This window comes from Vipera ursinii, assembly GCF_947247035.1.
Source record: "Vipera ursinii genome assembly, chromosome: 7".
Classification (NCBI taxonomy): domain Eukaryota; kingdom Metazoa; phylum Chordata; class Lepidosauria; order Squamata; family Viperidae; genus Vipera; species Vipera ursinii.
The window spans coordinates 50590862-50608305 of NC_139521.1; the positions used below are offsets into that span (position 1 = coordinate 50590862).

Here is a 17444-nt window from a genome sequence, read left to right on the forward strand (position 1 = left end):
CCAACATGTGATATGACAGAACCTCACATGAGTCCAAAAGAAATGCAGCCTAATTCCAACCAGATAAGGTGGAATAAGGCCTCTGAGTTAATAGTCTTCAGTGTTTTCTTCCTTTCCCAAAAAATCCTTTTTGCATATAGAGAAGACCCATATCTTGTTTTATTGTCTTGTCTTGTCTCATCCTTCCCCATCCCCTAGTTAGTGCTACCTCAGTTTAATTGTCCTTTTAACCTGGATAATGAACATCAGCTGTGGTTCAGATTAATGATTATTTACCTTACGAAGATTTATGTTCTGAAGCAATGAGAAATGAGTATCTGCATGCATCCACCCACATATATATTTTGGAAGGCTATCACTTTTGAAAGACCTTTGGCTTCTTTTTTGCTTTATAATAGTAGCAATTTGGGGAAATGGGAGGGAGAAGTGAAGAATATCAAACAGTTCCCATCTAAATGCAAAAAGTGTTTGGTAGAGGTTGAGCTGTGCACATTCATGGCAATCTGTCCATGTAGAAAAGCACAAGATTCACTTATACTCAAAAAGATTTAAAGGAAAGATCTGATTCAATTTCATTCTTATAATAATATGTAGTTTAAAGTTCCTAGCAAAAAAAATCACAGTGGGAAAAATATATCTGATCTGAAAAGCTTGGGAAATTAAGTGTTATACTAATGTAGAATTCTAGAACTATAAAGAACACTTTTCCAGGTGCCATAGATAAAAAGACCCCTTTTCTTGGTTATAATTTTCACCTGATAAAATTGGGATCTAGGAGGATATTTTAGTGATTGCTTCTTAAGAGTAGGCTACATAAATAAAGTAAGATACACAAATAAGAAATCAGTTGTTTCTTGTTACTATGATTCTTCTTGTTACTATGATTCTTCATTTCAGTAAGATTTAATTTATTCTTCCCAATGGGGAAGGGAATCACAATGCATGTGAAAGAATAAGCAGTGTAGGCTATAGTTATACATTACTTTCCTCAGTTTTAAGAATTATAACAAAGTATAACAAAAGACCTGAGCAAAATTCATAGGTTGGGCAAATTGTAGAGCATATCTCTTGCCTTAATTCATAAGTAAGTCTGATTTATCATAATCTGCCAACTGACAAACATAGTTGAAAATTCTTTGGCCTGTGAATATTTATGCTTATTTTAATTTTGACTTATTTAAAATGATTATATCCAAAATGTGAGAAATTGAATATAATTTTTCTCTTTCCAGTTTTGAATCAAATCCCAAACAAGTGATTTCTTGAAAATGGTGTACAGGATTTATACAGGTTGTCCTTCACAATAAATCAGTGTGTTTTATATTCCTCTTTCCAGATTTTCCACACGTTGCCTGATGCTTATTTCCCCGAGCCAGCCACTGTGCCAATCTCACCTCCTAATGCTCCACCACGACAGTCAAGACGACAGGGGCAACGTAGTAGGAGGCCTCTTGCTGTATATAATCTCTGTCTGGAGCTGGATGAGAGTAAGATGTTCATTATATTATTGTCTATCTTGGCAATAGTGGAATTGCAATATATCTTTAGCAATAGCTTTCATTTCATTATTTTTGTTTCTAAAAATCAGAAAATGGAGGCAAGATTCTGATAGAATGCATTTTTATAATACACTGTTTACATAATTTTAGGAAAAAATGTGCTTTAACTGGTTTTTTAAAAAATACCATATTTTCCGGCGTATAAGGCAACTGGGCGTATAAGACGACCCCCTACATTTCCTGTTAAATTATAGGGTTTGGGCTATACTCGCCGTATAAGACTACCCCTCTTCCAACGCACACCAAATAAAAATTAAAAAACATCAGATTTGATTTTAATATGGTAATTTTAATTCAAATGCTTATGACATGCAGGTACTTAGTAGGAAAACTGTCACTTATAAACATAAGGCTGTTTGTCATCAAACATGTAAACAAAACAGTGCAAGTGGATTAAACTTAATAATAATAATAATAATAAATAATAATAATAATAATAATAATAATAATAATAATAATAATAATAATAATAATAATAATAATAATAATAAGAAGAAGAAGAAGAAGAAGAAGAAGAAGAAGAAGAAGAAGAAGAAGAAGAAGAAGTAGTAGTAGTTGGTAGGGACCTTGGAGGTCATCTAGTCCAATCCCCTGCTAAGGCAGGAAACCCTATACCATTTCAGACAAATGGCTGTCCAGTCTCTTCTTAAAAACTTCCAGTGTTGGAGCATTCACCACTTCTGGAGGCAGGTTGTTCCACTGGCTAATTGTTCTAACTGTCAGGAAGTTTCTCCTTAGTTCTAGGTTGCTTCTCTCCTTGACTAGTTTCCATCCATTGCTTCTTGTCCTGCTTTCAGGTGCTTTGGAGAATAGCTTGGCTCCCACTTCTTTGTGGCAGTCCCTGAGATATTGGATCACTGCTATCATGTCACCCCTCACCCTTCTCTTCATTAAACTACACATACCCAATTCCAGCAACCATTCCCTATTTTCCTAATTCACTTTTCCTAATTCACTCTAAAGCTTTCACTGCGCAGAGCCTTAAGTAACACCAGCTGCCTGCAATTAGTACAGGTTCGCATCCCACCAGGCTCAAGGTTGACTCAGCCTTCCATCCTTCCGAGGTAGGTAAAATGAGGACCCAGATTGTTGGGGGCAATAAGCTGACTTTGTAATAATGCTGCTTGTGGGGGGGTGGTGAAAGCCCTAATAAGCAGGCATATACATAGAATGAAGGCTATTGCTAAGCACATTGATTTGTGCTTTAAATTGTAAGCCGCCCTGAGTCTTCAGAGAAGGGCAGGATATAAATGGGATTAAAAAAAAAGAACAAATGGGAGATCCGCTCCAGGTTTTCCAGCCAGCCCGCCCAGTTCCTGGGTCAAATGTGTCCTTAGAGCTAAGCAGCTGCTCTGACTGCGGCATTCCCCACCTGCCTTTCAAGTTGGGATAAATTACAGCTGCTCTTCAACTTTAAAAGGAAAGACGCCCAGAGCCCAGCCTGTAAAAAATCACAGACTGCAGCTTCTACTCCAATTGGTCCCGCCTTCCCTGCGCAGACTAAATGGGAGATCCACTCCAGGTTTTCCAGCCAGCCCTGTCCCTAAAGTTTCAGCACCCGACATATAAGACGACCCGTGACTTTTGAGAAGATTTTCATGGGTTAAAAAGTCGTCTTATACGACGGAAAATACGGTAATTGTATTTGGTCTATGACAATAATTGTAAGTTGCAGAATAAATGGAATAAGATAACCAAAAGGAAAGCTTTTTTAGTGAGTTTGAAGTGATAATAATGCATTTGAATTTTCATTTTATCTAGGCTAAAATAGAGAACTATTATAGATAGTCCTCTATTTATGACCACAACTGAGCCCAAATTTATGTTGCTAAGTGAGACATTATTTAAGTGAGTATTACCCCACATTATGACTTTACTTGCCACAGTTGTTAAGTGAACACTGCAGGTGTTAAGTACATAATTGTTAAGTGAATCTGAATTCCCCATTGACTTTGTTTGTCAGGAGGTGGCAAAAGTAGATCATGTGACCATGGGACACTGCAAACATCATAAATATACGTCAGTTACAAAGCGTCTGAATTTTGATCACGTGACCATTGGGAAGCTGCAGTGGTCATAAGTGAAAAATGGTCATAAGTCACTTTTTTCACTACCATTGTAACTTTGAATGGTCACTAAGTGAACTGTTGTAAATCAAGGACTATTGGTATATAATTGCATATACAGTATGTATGTACTGTAAGTTATCAAATGAGAAAAAATAGAATTGTGTAAATAAGATGTAACAGTTTTCGGGATGCAAATATTACATTAGCAGTTTTTTCCATTAAAAATACTTTATTTAACAATGATACAGTATGTATAGATATAAAAGGATAGACAGGCGGACAAACTGAGTAACTCATTTCCCTCATAAGAAATACATCAGCAGTACTCTGAACTATTATGGTTGGTTGCACTGTCAGCCAGATGTTTAGATTGGATTTGTCATTTTTGTCCTCCTGTAGAGGACTATTCTGCTGTCTCCAGGTATTGCAATGACCGTTATCTAGATTTTTGGTCTTTCTTATCGACAGTTGTTAAGTCTCAGATGTTGCGTGACAGATGCTTGTCTGTTTAAAAAGTCCCAGAGCGTTTTAGCTTCTTCATTTTCTATAACTTTATGTATTTGTGGACCCACCAGTTATATATAGGAAATACTATAAGGTGAACTTAACTCTAGTTTATTGTAAGGCTACATTAACAAAATCTTTTAAATCTGAAGGCACAAATTTTCCACCTTCACTTTTAACATTTTGATCTCCTTAGGGCAGTGATGGCGAACCTTTTGGAAACCAAGTGCCCAAACTGAAACCCAAAACCCACTTATGTATCATTGGGTGCCAGGTGGGCGTGGTCCATGGGGTGGGTGTGACCCATTGGGTGGGCGTGGTAACGGCAGACTGGGTGGGACTAAAAAGTTCAATCAATCAATTCGAACTTTGTGAGATTTTTTTTCCAGCGAGAAATTGAAATTGATTGATTAACCTTTTTTTTCTTTTGCACACGGCAGCAGAGGCCTAAAGTGAAAAGGTTTTATAAAACCCAGCTGAAGGCCTAGGACTGGGGCGACGGCTTGTGTGCCCACAGAGAGGGCTCTGCGTGCCACTTGTGGCACGCGTGCCATAGGTTCGCCACCACGGCCTTAGGGCAATGGTCCCCAACCTTTCTGTCTTGCCAGAAAGACCACTTTCTGCCCATGGGCTTGGGGTCCCCTGGATTAGGGTGTTTCTCTCTCTAACTATTAAGGAACTGTGGACTCTTGGCTCTCTTGACTGATTGTTTCCTAAGCAGCATCACTTTAACTCCATTACAGCAGTACTCTGTGGTATTATTATTATGATTGATTACACAAAATCAGCAAGATATTTAGACGGGATTTGATTGAAGTCCTCCCAAGGACCTAGGATAGGCAAATGTTGTCATTTGATGGTGTTAAAGTTGTCATTATTATTAAATGGGTAATCTATCATTAGATTTAAATTCAAACATTGGTGAAAATTAATTATTTATTCATTCGTTTGTTTGATTGTTTGTTAAATTAGGGTGTTTAGGTCTGTTAAATTCAAAATTTCTAAATATCAGGAAAGTCCTTTAGCTCCAGTCATGATTTTTCCCCCATAAGTGTTTAACTTCGGTTTGCAAGCCATAGTATTTCACATTTTTCTGAGATTACTTTTCATCAAGCCTATCATTACCCCACTACAGCAACATCAAGAAGACTTTCCTTTTTTTCAATGACTGTTATATCAGGCATTTTATGAACAAGATGCCTATCTGTTTTGAAATCCCATAAGATCTTAAACCCACTCTTTTTCCAAAACCTCTCATCTTAATGGGCCCAGTGGTTTTTGCTACATTTAAGTCCAAACCTCTGACAAAGGTTGTTCTTGAGCTAGAAAAATAAAGCCTTCCGTTCCTTCCTGTAACACTCCTGATCTTATCCAGCTCCATGTGTGGTTTTTATTGGCTTTTCCACATTTATATACACCCCAGGTATTTCTCCTGGTTGGGCATTGAAATTTAGTAATGTTTTTTAGACTTTTGGTATTTTTTGGTAATAATTTTTTTATTATTTCTTTCTTACATTAATTAATTATATCTCTTCATAAAGAAAATGAGCTCAACACCCAGAAATATTGTAGGCAGCTTAATTTTAGTAATATGCAAATAGATGACATGGAGTAATAAACTTTTATTTAATGAGATGTGTTTATTGACAGACAAATGGTGCAATGTTGTAAGAATATAACAAATATGATAAACTATTAGCTTTTATATATAAATACAAGTGATGCCTTTTGTCTTCCATATTTTTCATTTTTTTATTTAAATAGCAGATCCAAACTTGTCCTCCAGAAAATCGGTATATACATACATATATGTATGTATGTATGTATGTATTATAGATACATATGGGGTAGGAAATGTACCAGCTATGTAGTGATGTGTTTTTAAAGATTGTACTGTAATGTTTAAAAGAAATAGTTTTAAAAATAGGTTCTGCACTGAACTTCTTAGAACCACCATAAGCATCCAACAGGACATCTGTAGTTCTGTTGGAGCAAAAAAAAGTATGGTGGCATCTTAAAAGCTACGTTATTTGTCATGGCATGAAAGTTCATTCCACAATAAATCTGTTGATCTTTAATTTTCCATAATACTGTTTATTCAAGTTTTAATTAAGATATCACATTTCATGGCAACCTCACTTGCTTGCCATAAGCTTTGAAGTTAAATTCCAAAACTTCGAGGATGCCAATAAAAACCCAAACATACTTTGGAAATAATAAATGACCTATCACTGTTCAGACCTTTAGATATTTTAAAACAAGACCAAGCTGAGATTTTAAACTGTCATTAATAGAATTGTTAACAGCAATATATAATTGTTAATAGCAATATTGAAATCCCACTGAGTTTCTTTAGTAATTTCGGATGACATGTTAAATTCTTTATACAGCCACAGAGAACAGAGTTCCTTTTATAGCTTTTAGGTTAACCTACTGTGTAGCAGTGAATTGCAATACTGGAGAACATAGTACAATTTGGGATAGATCTGTATTCACCCAAGACAAAGTAAATGGTTCTTTCTAATTTGTCCTGTTCCAATTTAGTTCCTTCTGTGAATTTTCATTGATTTGTAAATGGCAATGCAACAACCTAACCCCCAAAGGATTAAAAAATAAACTTCACTTCTTTGCATAAGGCATTTTGGTGGTTAGAGTTAGGAAGAGAGTATACAAAGCAAGAGGCCCTCAAACCTCCATAATTGCTCGTTCCAGAGAACTCAAGAGTACTTGGGATGCATGAGAAATGAATATAGTTGTAATGTCAAACTCATATTGATCCAGAGGTTATTGAGATAAGTCTTGGTGACAGAAATATCCTTTTCCTTTCACTTAATTCAAATGGCCATCCTCTTCTGCTCTATTCAGAGCAGTTGTCAAGGTTCCGACTGATGAACCCAACAAAGTAAAACAAAGACAATTAAATCTCTAATGCAAAGCTTTATTGAATGAACCATTTCGCCACTATTGCTAGGACAACCAGCTTTGGGGGTTTCGTGCCTAAATTGCTAATTAAAAGAATAGAAACCTCTCTCTCATCCTCATGCAGGTCATGCTGCCCAATTGTACGTTAGGCAATTGTTGTGAGAGAATCCACAATCATCAATAAATATTATCTCCTTGTGTCCTTGTTTTTCACAAACTAGCTGGCAACTGTTAACAGCTCACATACCCCTTCTGCCCCCCTGCCCCCCAAGTATGTGGCAAGCTACGAAGCAGTTGTGTCTAGACCATCCTGGTCACTCTGTGAGGCTTGACAGTAATCCTGTAGTGGAGGCTTCTGAATTTTTGTATTTAAGGTTGTTTTCATGTGGGTTCTCTAATGAAATTCTGGAGAATGTATTGCTTGGAAGAGAAGTGGAAGCAAAGCTGGCTACACCGCTAAGCATGGCCTGCAACCACTTGCATTTTACCTTCTCCTCTCCCCTCTGTCCCTCCCCCCTGGTCTTTTAGTACTTTCTTGGCAGTATTTTGAAGTTGTTTGCTACTTCCTTCTCCATAGGCTCAGTGAGTGATTATCCCAAAGACACCGAGATGGCTTCATACCTAAACCCATTATCTTTTTTCTAGAAAGTTTTTTTTACCACTACATCAAACTGGCTCCCTTCAACTTAATACTGCAGGATTTTTTTAAGCAATGGAAAGAAAACCCTTCTAGTAAAACAGGAGATGGATTTTTTTCCTCCCCCATTCCTCATGCATCAGGAATCATTCTAGATTACAATAGATGATCACCTGACAAAGTGGAATGTATTTGGGATCATTGGATCTAGCCCTCAAGAAAGTTCATTAGGTTTCTGCACGTTTCTGTTATATAATTCAAAGGCGTACATCCTCCAGTATAAAAGAATCTGGTCTATGCACTTGCAAACAGGGCTGTGCAGAACTGCAAATTTGAAGGCAAGAAAGGGTTTAAAGCCCATGTGGATGTTCTGCTCCTTGAACTAAAAGTAACTTTTCCGGGACACTTGTTCTGCTCTTTTCTGTTGAAATTATAATTCCAGAAAAAGATCCTGTTCCTTTAGGATGCTATATGAGTTCCACATTGATCTCAAGCACCTTTTTCTATGAATAACCTGTTTACCTTATATTACCTTATGTTATCTTGATATATGGATACAAAAGAATGATAACCTTGAATTTAAGAACATTTGTACCTAAAAATACAATAAATAGGAAAAAGAAGTATAAAAAATGGTAAATACAATGTTGAATCCTGCTCAACTTTCCTACCTTGTCATTCCTGGAAATCCTCTCCCCATATAAATGTCTGTAACTCCAGAGATGGGCCCACGTGTGCACGCACACACACTCACTCACAGACAGAAAGACACACACAAACACACACACACACACACACACACAGAGACTATTAACTGTCCATAAAATTTGAGATGTATCAGACGTTTAGTAGATACACCATTTTCAACTGATAAACAAAAGTTCTCCTGCTCCCAGACAAATTACCTGTGAATTGCAGAGGGAGATTCTTACTAAATACTGTAATTTTTAATAAAATTAGCTCCTTTGCTTGCATATATTCAGTATTATTTCTTTCACATGTAGATGTGACTCTCATTTGTAGAAACACACTGCACATGGACACTTGTATTTCATATAGAAAAATAAAAGGGAAGCAGATGGCAGTTGTGAGAGGGAAAGGAAAGGAGAATCTGCATTGTGGAATGAATAAAACAGAGGGAACAAAACTAGAGACGAAACATATAAATGGACAGAAAAGGGGAAAAAAATAAAAGTCCTAACCATGTATTTAAAAAGGGTTAATTTGACCCAGAAAACTGGTAAAAAGGGGTAAAGATTCAGTCACTCAGACATAGCCACTATCTTGACTTTTTGACTCACACCCCTTGTGTTATGGCTTTTTTCAGGTTAATCTTAAATAATAAAGCCAAAGAGAGTGTGTATAGCCATTTGCATCATGGGCGCCTGCAGGGAGAGCAAATGTTAATGTGTCCATCATGGTAGAATAATGCATATCTTTCAACTTAACTACTTGTATTAAGATCCAGATGGAATTATGCAAAAATGAAGCTTACATCGTGGCACCAGCGTTTGCATGTTATTTTGATTCAGTGCCACTTTGTACAAATACTCCTGATGTAGATCTATGCCTATTCACATAATGGTTTCTATTCTCAAAAGAAGACAAAAAGAGACCATAACCACCATTCAGAGATATTGGAAAGGGACTTATTTTTCCTATTAGTTATTTTTTTTTATTTTCTGGGTGCTTCAGTAGATAAAATTTCCACTTTAATCTCCAAGTTAGTGTGGAATGCATCTTGCCCTACTTTTATTCTTGTTTCTTTTTTATATGATAACCATTGGATCTATCATATGTTGACATTTTAATTATGTGGTCTAAAATAATACCCTGGTAGAGTATCTGATTCTGCTGTGAACTGTTTTCCACAGCTTGATAAGATTGTGAGTAGTTTTTGATCCTTTATTTTTAGCTACCTCAATGAGAAGTTCACGTAGGAGGATGCTGCACATCTGTATGCTAGCTATTCCTTTAGCATGCTTTTCTTAAGATGCTAATATGGATTTTCCTTGCAACAGAACAAAATGCATTGGAAGCAAAGCTGAGATTTAGAAAAAAAGGAAGATGGATTGTTTTAACGTCTAAGCAAAACTAGAAACTACAAAGAACCCAAACAGATCAGATTCCTTTTGGAGTGTGTGTGGCTTAATATTTCAGTGTTCAACCATATTCTTCTATTATAGTATCTTGTGTAAAGGATAGAATGTACTTTGGACATGTGTGGAGAAAAATTGCTATGCTGCATGTCACTGCACCTTATCTTATCTTGTAACCATAGTGACTCCAGCCAATGTTTTGGTTTTAAACTGTTTTGTGCGCAGGCCTAAAAAAGTTCAGTTTCAGTTTTACTTTTTTCTTCTGCCTGATGAAAGAATGTGGTCAGTCTAGGTCTTTTGTTTTCTCATTAAAAGTTTTACTATAGAATATGCCTTGGATTTCTTTTCTTTGATATTGGCCATGCAAATGAACCACGGTCCATCCACCTCTGGTCGGACAGTTAATTGTTCCGCGACACTGCAGTTGTAGGAAGTGATATATAAAATCTAGTTAATAATAGTAAAATATTAATTTCTAAATATGAGACTGTTTAGAATGAGCTTTAAAAACATTGTTTTAGATAAGACAATCTTTATTGTCATTTTTTACTGTGGGCACAATGGTACACATCAAAAATGAAATTTAGTTGCGGCTCTCAAAGTGACATGACACACACCTAAAACATACTATATACAACATATGTATTATTTTACTATTTTATTTTACTATTTAATTTGTAAGTTAATACTGCATCTTCACACAAACATCTGCATTATGGAACATAACTTAGGCCTAGTGCCTGTGGGAACCCAGTGGGGCAGGATGCAGGGGGAGAGGGAAATAGGCAGAGGGCATGCTGCAATAGATATAACTTCAGGACTGGGTTATAACTACCTTTTAGAGGTCTTTTGAACTGTCACTCAAAAATCTGTAGTAACTTAAAGACTAACTGTACTTGGGTTGGTTCATTTTATATCTTGACATCTGTTTTTTCCCGCTAGCACATTTTAAAATCTTTTGTTGTCTATTCATTAACATATTCTATAAGAAATGAATTTGGTGAAAATACTATATTAATCGGTAAGGAGTCCCTGCAGATTTTACTCCACTTGTCATTGCCAACTATAATGGGAGATTGTCATCTCTGTTTAAAGGCCAGTGAACCGATGAAGTCATTTCCACAGTCATGTGGCCATCATGATGTCATGAAGCAGTACTACCTTCCCAACGGTGGTATCTATTTATCTATTCACGTTTGCATGCTTTCATACTTCTAGGTTAGCAGGAGCTGGAGCAAAGACAGGAGCCTCATCCCATTATATGGCCCTTGGGTCTTGAACCTGGGCTGCTGGTTTCCAGCCAAGTCCAGGGTCTTAAGCGCTGAGCCACTGTGCCATCCTATATTAATGGTTATATTACCATTTAATTCACTCAGGGATATTTTTATGCTTATGTGCTGCTGTAAGCTTTATTATCTAATGGTAGAAAGTAAAAGCATATAAATTTTTGAATTTTATATGCACAAATACTTAAATGAGATATTTGCTAAAATATGTAAAGTAGATAATAGTTCTTTAACACTTCCTTGAAAAGGATTTTTGCTTTAATGAGGGAGCTGGCCATCTGGTGTCCTCCTGCAAAAAAGAATGCCCTGGTTTATTTTTCATATTATAATACACTTTTTTGCAATGCAACTTCTTTAATAACCGCAACAACAAGATGATGATGATGTCATTTGCCTAATTAAGTTACTTATTTACCTATGGCTCCAGGAACATTGAGTTTAAGAATAATTCTAAAAAATTAAAATGATGTCCAAGCTTTCTTTATTATTGCAGAAATAGTTTTATAGTTGGTAATAGTGCATGTGTATGTAATTTTTATACTTACGTTACAGAAACATAAAAGTTTAATAAAGTTGCTTTATTTAGGTATATATAGTAATGTCTTCTGTGATCTACCCAATGGGGTAAGTAGCTGTCTTCTGCATTGTGGTAGAATGCAATATTTCTGCATTGAATTTCTAAGCAGTGTATTTCAGCTCATTATTACTGATGGAAGAGATGCATTATCAGTTAGGTAGATAGGTAATTGCAGTTGATATTTTGGAAGAAAGAGTAATTTTAAGATGTGCCCTTAGGTATCACTGGGTTACATGTTTCTTTAGATGTCACTAAATTGAATATTTTATTGAGATTCTTTCTATAACTTGTTACCACTATATACTGCACTGAAAAGAACAAAGGGGCTATATATATTCTTTTTTCACTGTGTTCAAAGGCAGCATATAGTATCAGATATAGTGACTTTTGAATATGACCAAACCAGAATACCTGTTTATTTAAGGAATAATACAGCAACTAATAAGAACTTTGATTTGAATTACCAATAACAGCTGGTTAAAATTTAAAATACTTTTTTTTCCTACCTTTTATTCTCTCTTCTTATTTTGTATTGTTCCTCATAACTGGTATTTCTATCATATATCTTTCTGTTCTAATTCTAGTGTCAATAATTCACTCATTGTTTTCTTATCAGAGTACTTAAGAGACACTTAACAGCTTTCTGACAGTTTCATCAGTCTGTTTTTCCCCCAAGCATTTATTTCTGTTGTTTACTCTTCTCCAGGTCTATGTTAACATTGGCTAGCACAGTTTACTATCAACTGATAGGCAAAATGCCTCCCTTGTAGTTTTCTTCTTTAGGCTCTGTTTTGTGTGTAGAAAATAAAGAGATTTTGTCTTAATATGTGGTGCTGTTATGATGTAACAGTTGGTTCATACTAGAAATTAATTTTTGTTAATTCGTATTGACATTGTCACTTAATTTATATCTTGCTTTATACTCTAATTCCTGTCGTCTTCCTTTAAACTTTCTTAAATGGGACTTGCTCTTGGCATCATAATGTGACTTAATGAAGAATAAAATCTAATACAATATGAATTTTAACCAGACATTTCAGGACAGCTAATTGTATAATTTCTTCACTTTAATATAATAATGTAAACTAGTGAGGAAGGAGGAGTAATTTTATTACGGTCACAGACTAGCATTACAAATAAGCATTAAAATAAATAAAATAAAAAGGACAAGATAATATTTAACAATTGGTGATGGATTGGGCAATCAAAGTCTGCCTATTTTTGCAGGTAGTATAACAAAATTTGGCTACATTGAAAGAGACTACATCAGACAAACCAGTGAGATTAAAATTTATCTGTAATTCTTTGTAACTGACATGGAAATACTTGTTAAATATGAATTTCAATTTTGACAGTCTTTCACAAATGTATACTTAAATCTATAATCTACTTATTTTCATGAAAATCAGTCTAATGCAGGGGTGTCAAACTCGCAACATGTCATGACGTATCGTGACTTTTTTGCCATTGCCAGCAATGGGGTGGGCGCGGTTTCCTTGTGATGCATCCGGCCTGCGGGCCGCCAGTTTGGCACCCCTGGTCTAATGCATACATTTTTTGCTATTCCCACTATTCGCACATTAATTAAGATCAATGGAATTCTAAATTTTTTCCCTTGATAGTTACTAGGATTATTATTTTCACCTGTATAATTGAACTGGATAACCATTTAATGATAAGTGCAAAAGTATATATGAAGCCTATTCCATGGATGTTTGTTATAGATGGAAGCCTACAAACGTTTTTTTTCAAGATTCCATCTTCCAACCAGCCTTTTTTATATCCTTTATCTGCCTCCAGTGAGGCAATATTCCAGAACATCATGAGATAATGCTGGAAGAGAGGCAAATAATTCAAAATTATATACAGCCAGATGTGCCAAGATTTAACTTGACCTGGCTAGATAGTTTTTCTTCTCCTAGATAGATGAAACCCATCAAAAGAACTTTGAGGCAAAATTCTTCCTTAAAGAACATTTATTTGGGAAACAAAGTTGAACCCAAAAACTAAATTCCCTTCCTCCAGATACAAAGTAACAAAGTACAATTCCAACCCCCAATAAACTGTCATAAAGCACATTCCCCAATTAGCTTGAAGGACAGGCTTTCTCCTCAGTTCCTCAGCCTGTCCTTGGGTTCCCACACCAGCGTTATTATTACGGGTAGCTGAGCTTACATCCCAACACCCCCCCACACTGCACCTGATTTCTAAAAGCAAGAAAAAGCATGAGAAAGGAGAAGAGAAAATGGCTGCATTTTCATCAGTTGTCAGAGCGGGAACATCCAGTGTTAGCAGCGTTGAACTAGCATTTCTATCAACTGATATACCTCCCAGGAAAGCAGAAATGAACTGATACCTTGGAATCAGGATGCTAGTCTCTGTCATGATTTTCCAAAGTGCTTTGGAAAAAAAAGGCACTGCATGCTGCACATTAGTATAATTTTAGATATGAACATTAATCTATGTTACAAAAATTAATAGGTAGAATAGATCCAAACGGTTTGCATTTTACCTGTAAGTTATCCTAGGAAGTGCTTTTTCTATTGTGAGTTTTATGAATGGATCATTATCAAACAATCTAATTTACCACAAGCTCTTATTGTGTCATGCAAGGATGCATACCACCAAACATCTAAACACCAACTTAAGAATATCTAATGTGCAGAAAACAATGTAATAGATCTGTTGTACTAGACAGCACAATTAATCTAAATATGGTATGGTTATTTATTTATCAGATTACTTGCAGCCCATCACACAGTTGAGGCAACTCTTAAGAGGCTTACATTGAGATAAAACAAACGTTCAAATATTATAAATATAAAAATGGATTAAAATTACAAAAATTAAAGCAAACCAAAAAACAAGAATTTGGGGGGAAAGGTGGGGTGCATTTTTTGTTAGTGTATCAACCACCAGCAAACAGCTTCTCCTTCAGAATCCCATGCCAACTGCTGAGCCAGATTTTAAGGCCTTTCCTGAAAGCTAAAAGAGAGGGGTTGGATCTTACCTCCTGTTCGAAAAGCAGGATCCAAGGCTGAAAATACTCTTCTCCTGGATCCCACCAACTGAAATTCCTTGGCTGATGGGATCCACAATAGCCGTTTCTGTCAGCCTAAGTGGGGTAGGCCATTCCTATTGGAAAAGATGGTTCTGCAGATATCCAATGCCATAAAGGGCTTTAAAGATAATAATACCTTGAATTGGACCCAGAAGCAGATAACCAGTGCAATTTGCATAACAGCATAACAAAACTGTCCACACTGTTGCATTATGGACTGATTGTAGCTTCCAAATACTATTCAAGCATAACCTCTTGTAGAACATTTTGCAATAATCCAAGCAGGAGATGACAAATGCATGAATGACTGAGGCGGGACTCAACAATCCAGAAGAGGATTCAGTTCCCATACCACACGAAGCTGTGCAAAGGCTTTCTTAGCCACGAATGCCATTTGCTCTTTCAGCAGGAGTTACAAGTCTAGGAGAATCCTGAAGTTGTGTACTGGGTTTGTCTGGGGTGGTACCATCCCATCCAGAAAAGATGATAAGCTTCTAGTTCCCGAAGCTCTGCATATGCATTTTAATACGTTTCAGTTTATATATCTCATTGAGTTATGTATGCTTTGTTATTACATTTATCTAAATAAAAACATTAGAAAGATAAGCTTCAGATAAAATTTTGAAATGCTGTGTGCTTTCTTTTAAATGTTACATGAATGATTTCCTTAAAAATTGCCAAGAAGACTTTTGCAAGGTATCTGAAAAGTTTTTGTTACAGAATTGATGTTTTGATTACCCATTGGTATATCCGAACATTGTTTCAACTTGAATTAATTTAATGCAGCCAGTTTGTACATTCTACTCATAATTGTCAAGAGGAAAATAATCAAGTAAATGCAAGTTGTTAAGCCTGAAATTATTTTGCACTTCCAGTGTGCAGCAGTTCCATTCATTCTTTAAATGCAGCCATCAACTTACAGCCATTCGTTTTGTGACCAAAGTTATAACAGTACTGAAAATAGTGACTTATGACTATTTTTCACACTTACAACCATTGCAGCATCCTCATTGTCATATGATCAAAATTAGGATGCTTAGCAACTGGCATGTATTTATGATGATTGCTGTGTCCTGGTGTCATATGATCACTTTTTATGACCCTCTGACAAGCAAAGTCAATGGAGAAGCCAGATTCAGTTAACAATCAGATTACTAACTTGATAGCTGCAGTGATTCTATTATCAATTGTGGCAAGAAAGGTCATAAAATGAGGCAAATATTATTTAACAACTGTCCTGCTTAGCAACGGAAATTTTGGCTCAACTGTAGTCATATGTCCAGGGCTGCCTGTATGCAAGTCTTGAATGACTTGTAAGTTCATGTAGTGCAAATGGCTGGAACACTTAAAGCATTTTTCACAGAAGTCAGATTTCAGAGCAAATATAACTATGCTACATTTTACAAAATGAAAGCAGATAAAAAAATTATTTTTCAGGTGACCACCTTAGCCCTGCCAAAGAATGCACACGCTCAGATAGCACGGATTCCCTGTCTTCTCAGTCTCCCACAACTGCTGCTCCTACCAGCCCTCAAGACACAGAGAAAAATAATCTTATAACTGACAGTGGCAATCCGTAAGTAACATATTTTTTGTTTGAAAACTTATATGGTATATAGAAAAACCTGTAAAGTACAGATTTCTTGTTGTCTTAAAAGTTTTTGTAAGTACCAGAAATGTGGAAAGCAATTTTGCTAGCGCCTTTTCAAGTGGATCTTCTAATACAACAGAGTTTAGCTTATTTCTTTGGATTTAACTATTAAAAATGATATTGCAAATTCTTTTAAAACATTTAATTCAGTTTAAAAAAGGGACTTGTTACATACATTTTAAACATATAGGTAGTAACAGCAGCTGAAATTACATTGGGCTATTTTAGAGGATTGTAGTGTATCTTTCTTGCATAGAGGGGAGTCCCTTAAAGTTAGATGTTTACTTCATAATTCCTCCTCTCTTTAGCAGACCACAGAAAAAATAAGTGTTCTGTGCGTCTGCTCAGTCCAATCCTTCTGTTATTCAGCAAGATATTTAATACCATGAGTGTTTTATTCCTAATTATCACAGCAGGAGACAGCAGCTAGATGGACTTGCTGGTTTTGGAAAAACTAAACAGGATTATTCCTGTTAAATTCATGTAGAATAGATCAGAGTTATGAACTATACTGTAAAGTTCTCCCCCCCTCAAAAAAAGAAGGTTAAAGTAATCACTTCCATATTGTTGCCAAGAAAGCAATATGGACATATCCATGTAATCCTCAGGATTTATATTCCTTTCAATATTTCAACCTGATCCCTAATTAATCCATAGGTTTTCACAGGAATTTTTTTCCCATTAACATTTTGATTATAAATAATTTGCATTTAGGAATTTTGTCATGGTGTTCATATTGTACAAAATACAGAGAAGCACAATGCGTTTTTGTGATTAATATGAAACTTTTAGGAAGAAAAGCATTTCCTGCAGAGCAATGTTTTTTTTCTTCCCACACCCAGTAATATTCAGTCTAAAAATTTACTTGTGTGTGCAATCATTTGAAAAAGAAAAATGGGAATCACAGTGACAACCAGTGGAATATTGAAGGCTGTGCAGTTGCACAGACTTTTTCATAGTGCAGCCCAGAGTAAGATTCTATTCTGGGTTAAGATTTACATGAAAAGTACAATTCACTTTTAAAAGGAGTGAACCTTTTACTGCCATTCAGAACATCCAGAAGAAAGCCTGCCTAAGCT

General features: G+C 35.9%; 1 protein-coding gene across 1 annotated transcript in view; it reads left to right on the top strand.

Annotated features, from left to right (window-relative positions):
* The window catches only part of ARHGAP10 (Rho GTPase activating protein 10), a 116195-nt gene that overhangs the window by 77791 nt on the left and 20960 nt on the right, over positions 1-17444 (top strand). Inside the window, exons 19-20 of the mRNA XM_083367776.1 lie at positions 1337-1487; positions 16152-16290. Of these exons, the coding sequence (XP_083223902.1) occupies positions 1337-1487; positions 16152-16290 (290 nt within the window). The remainder of the gene's footprint in view (positions 1-1336; positions 1488-16151; positions 16291-17444) is intronic.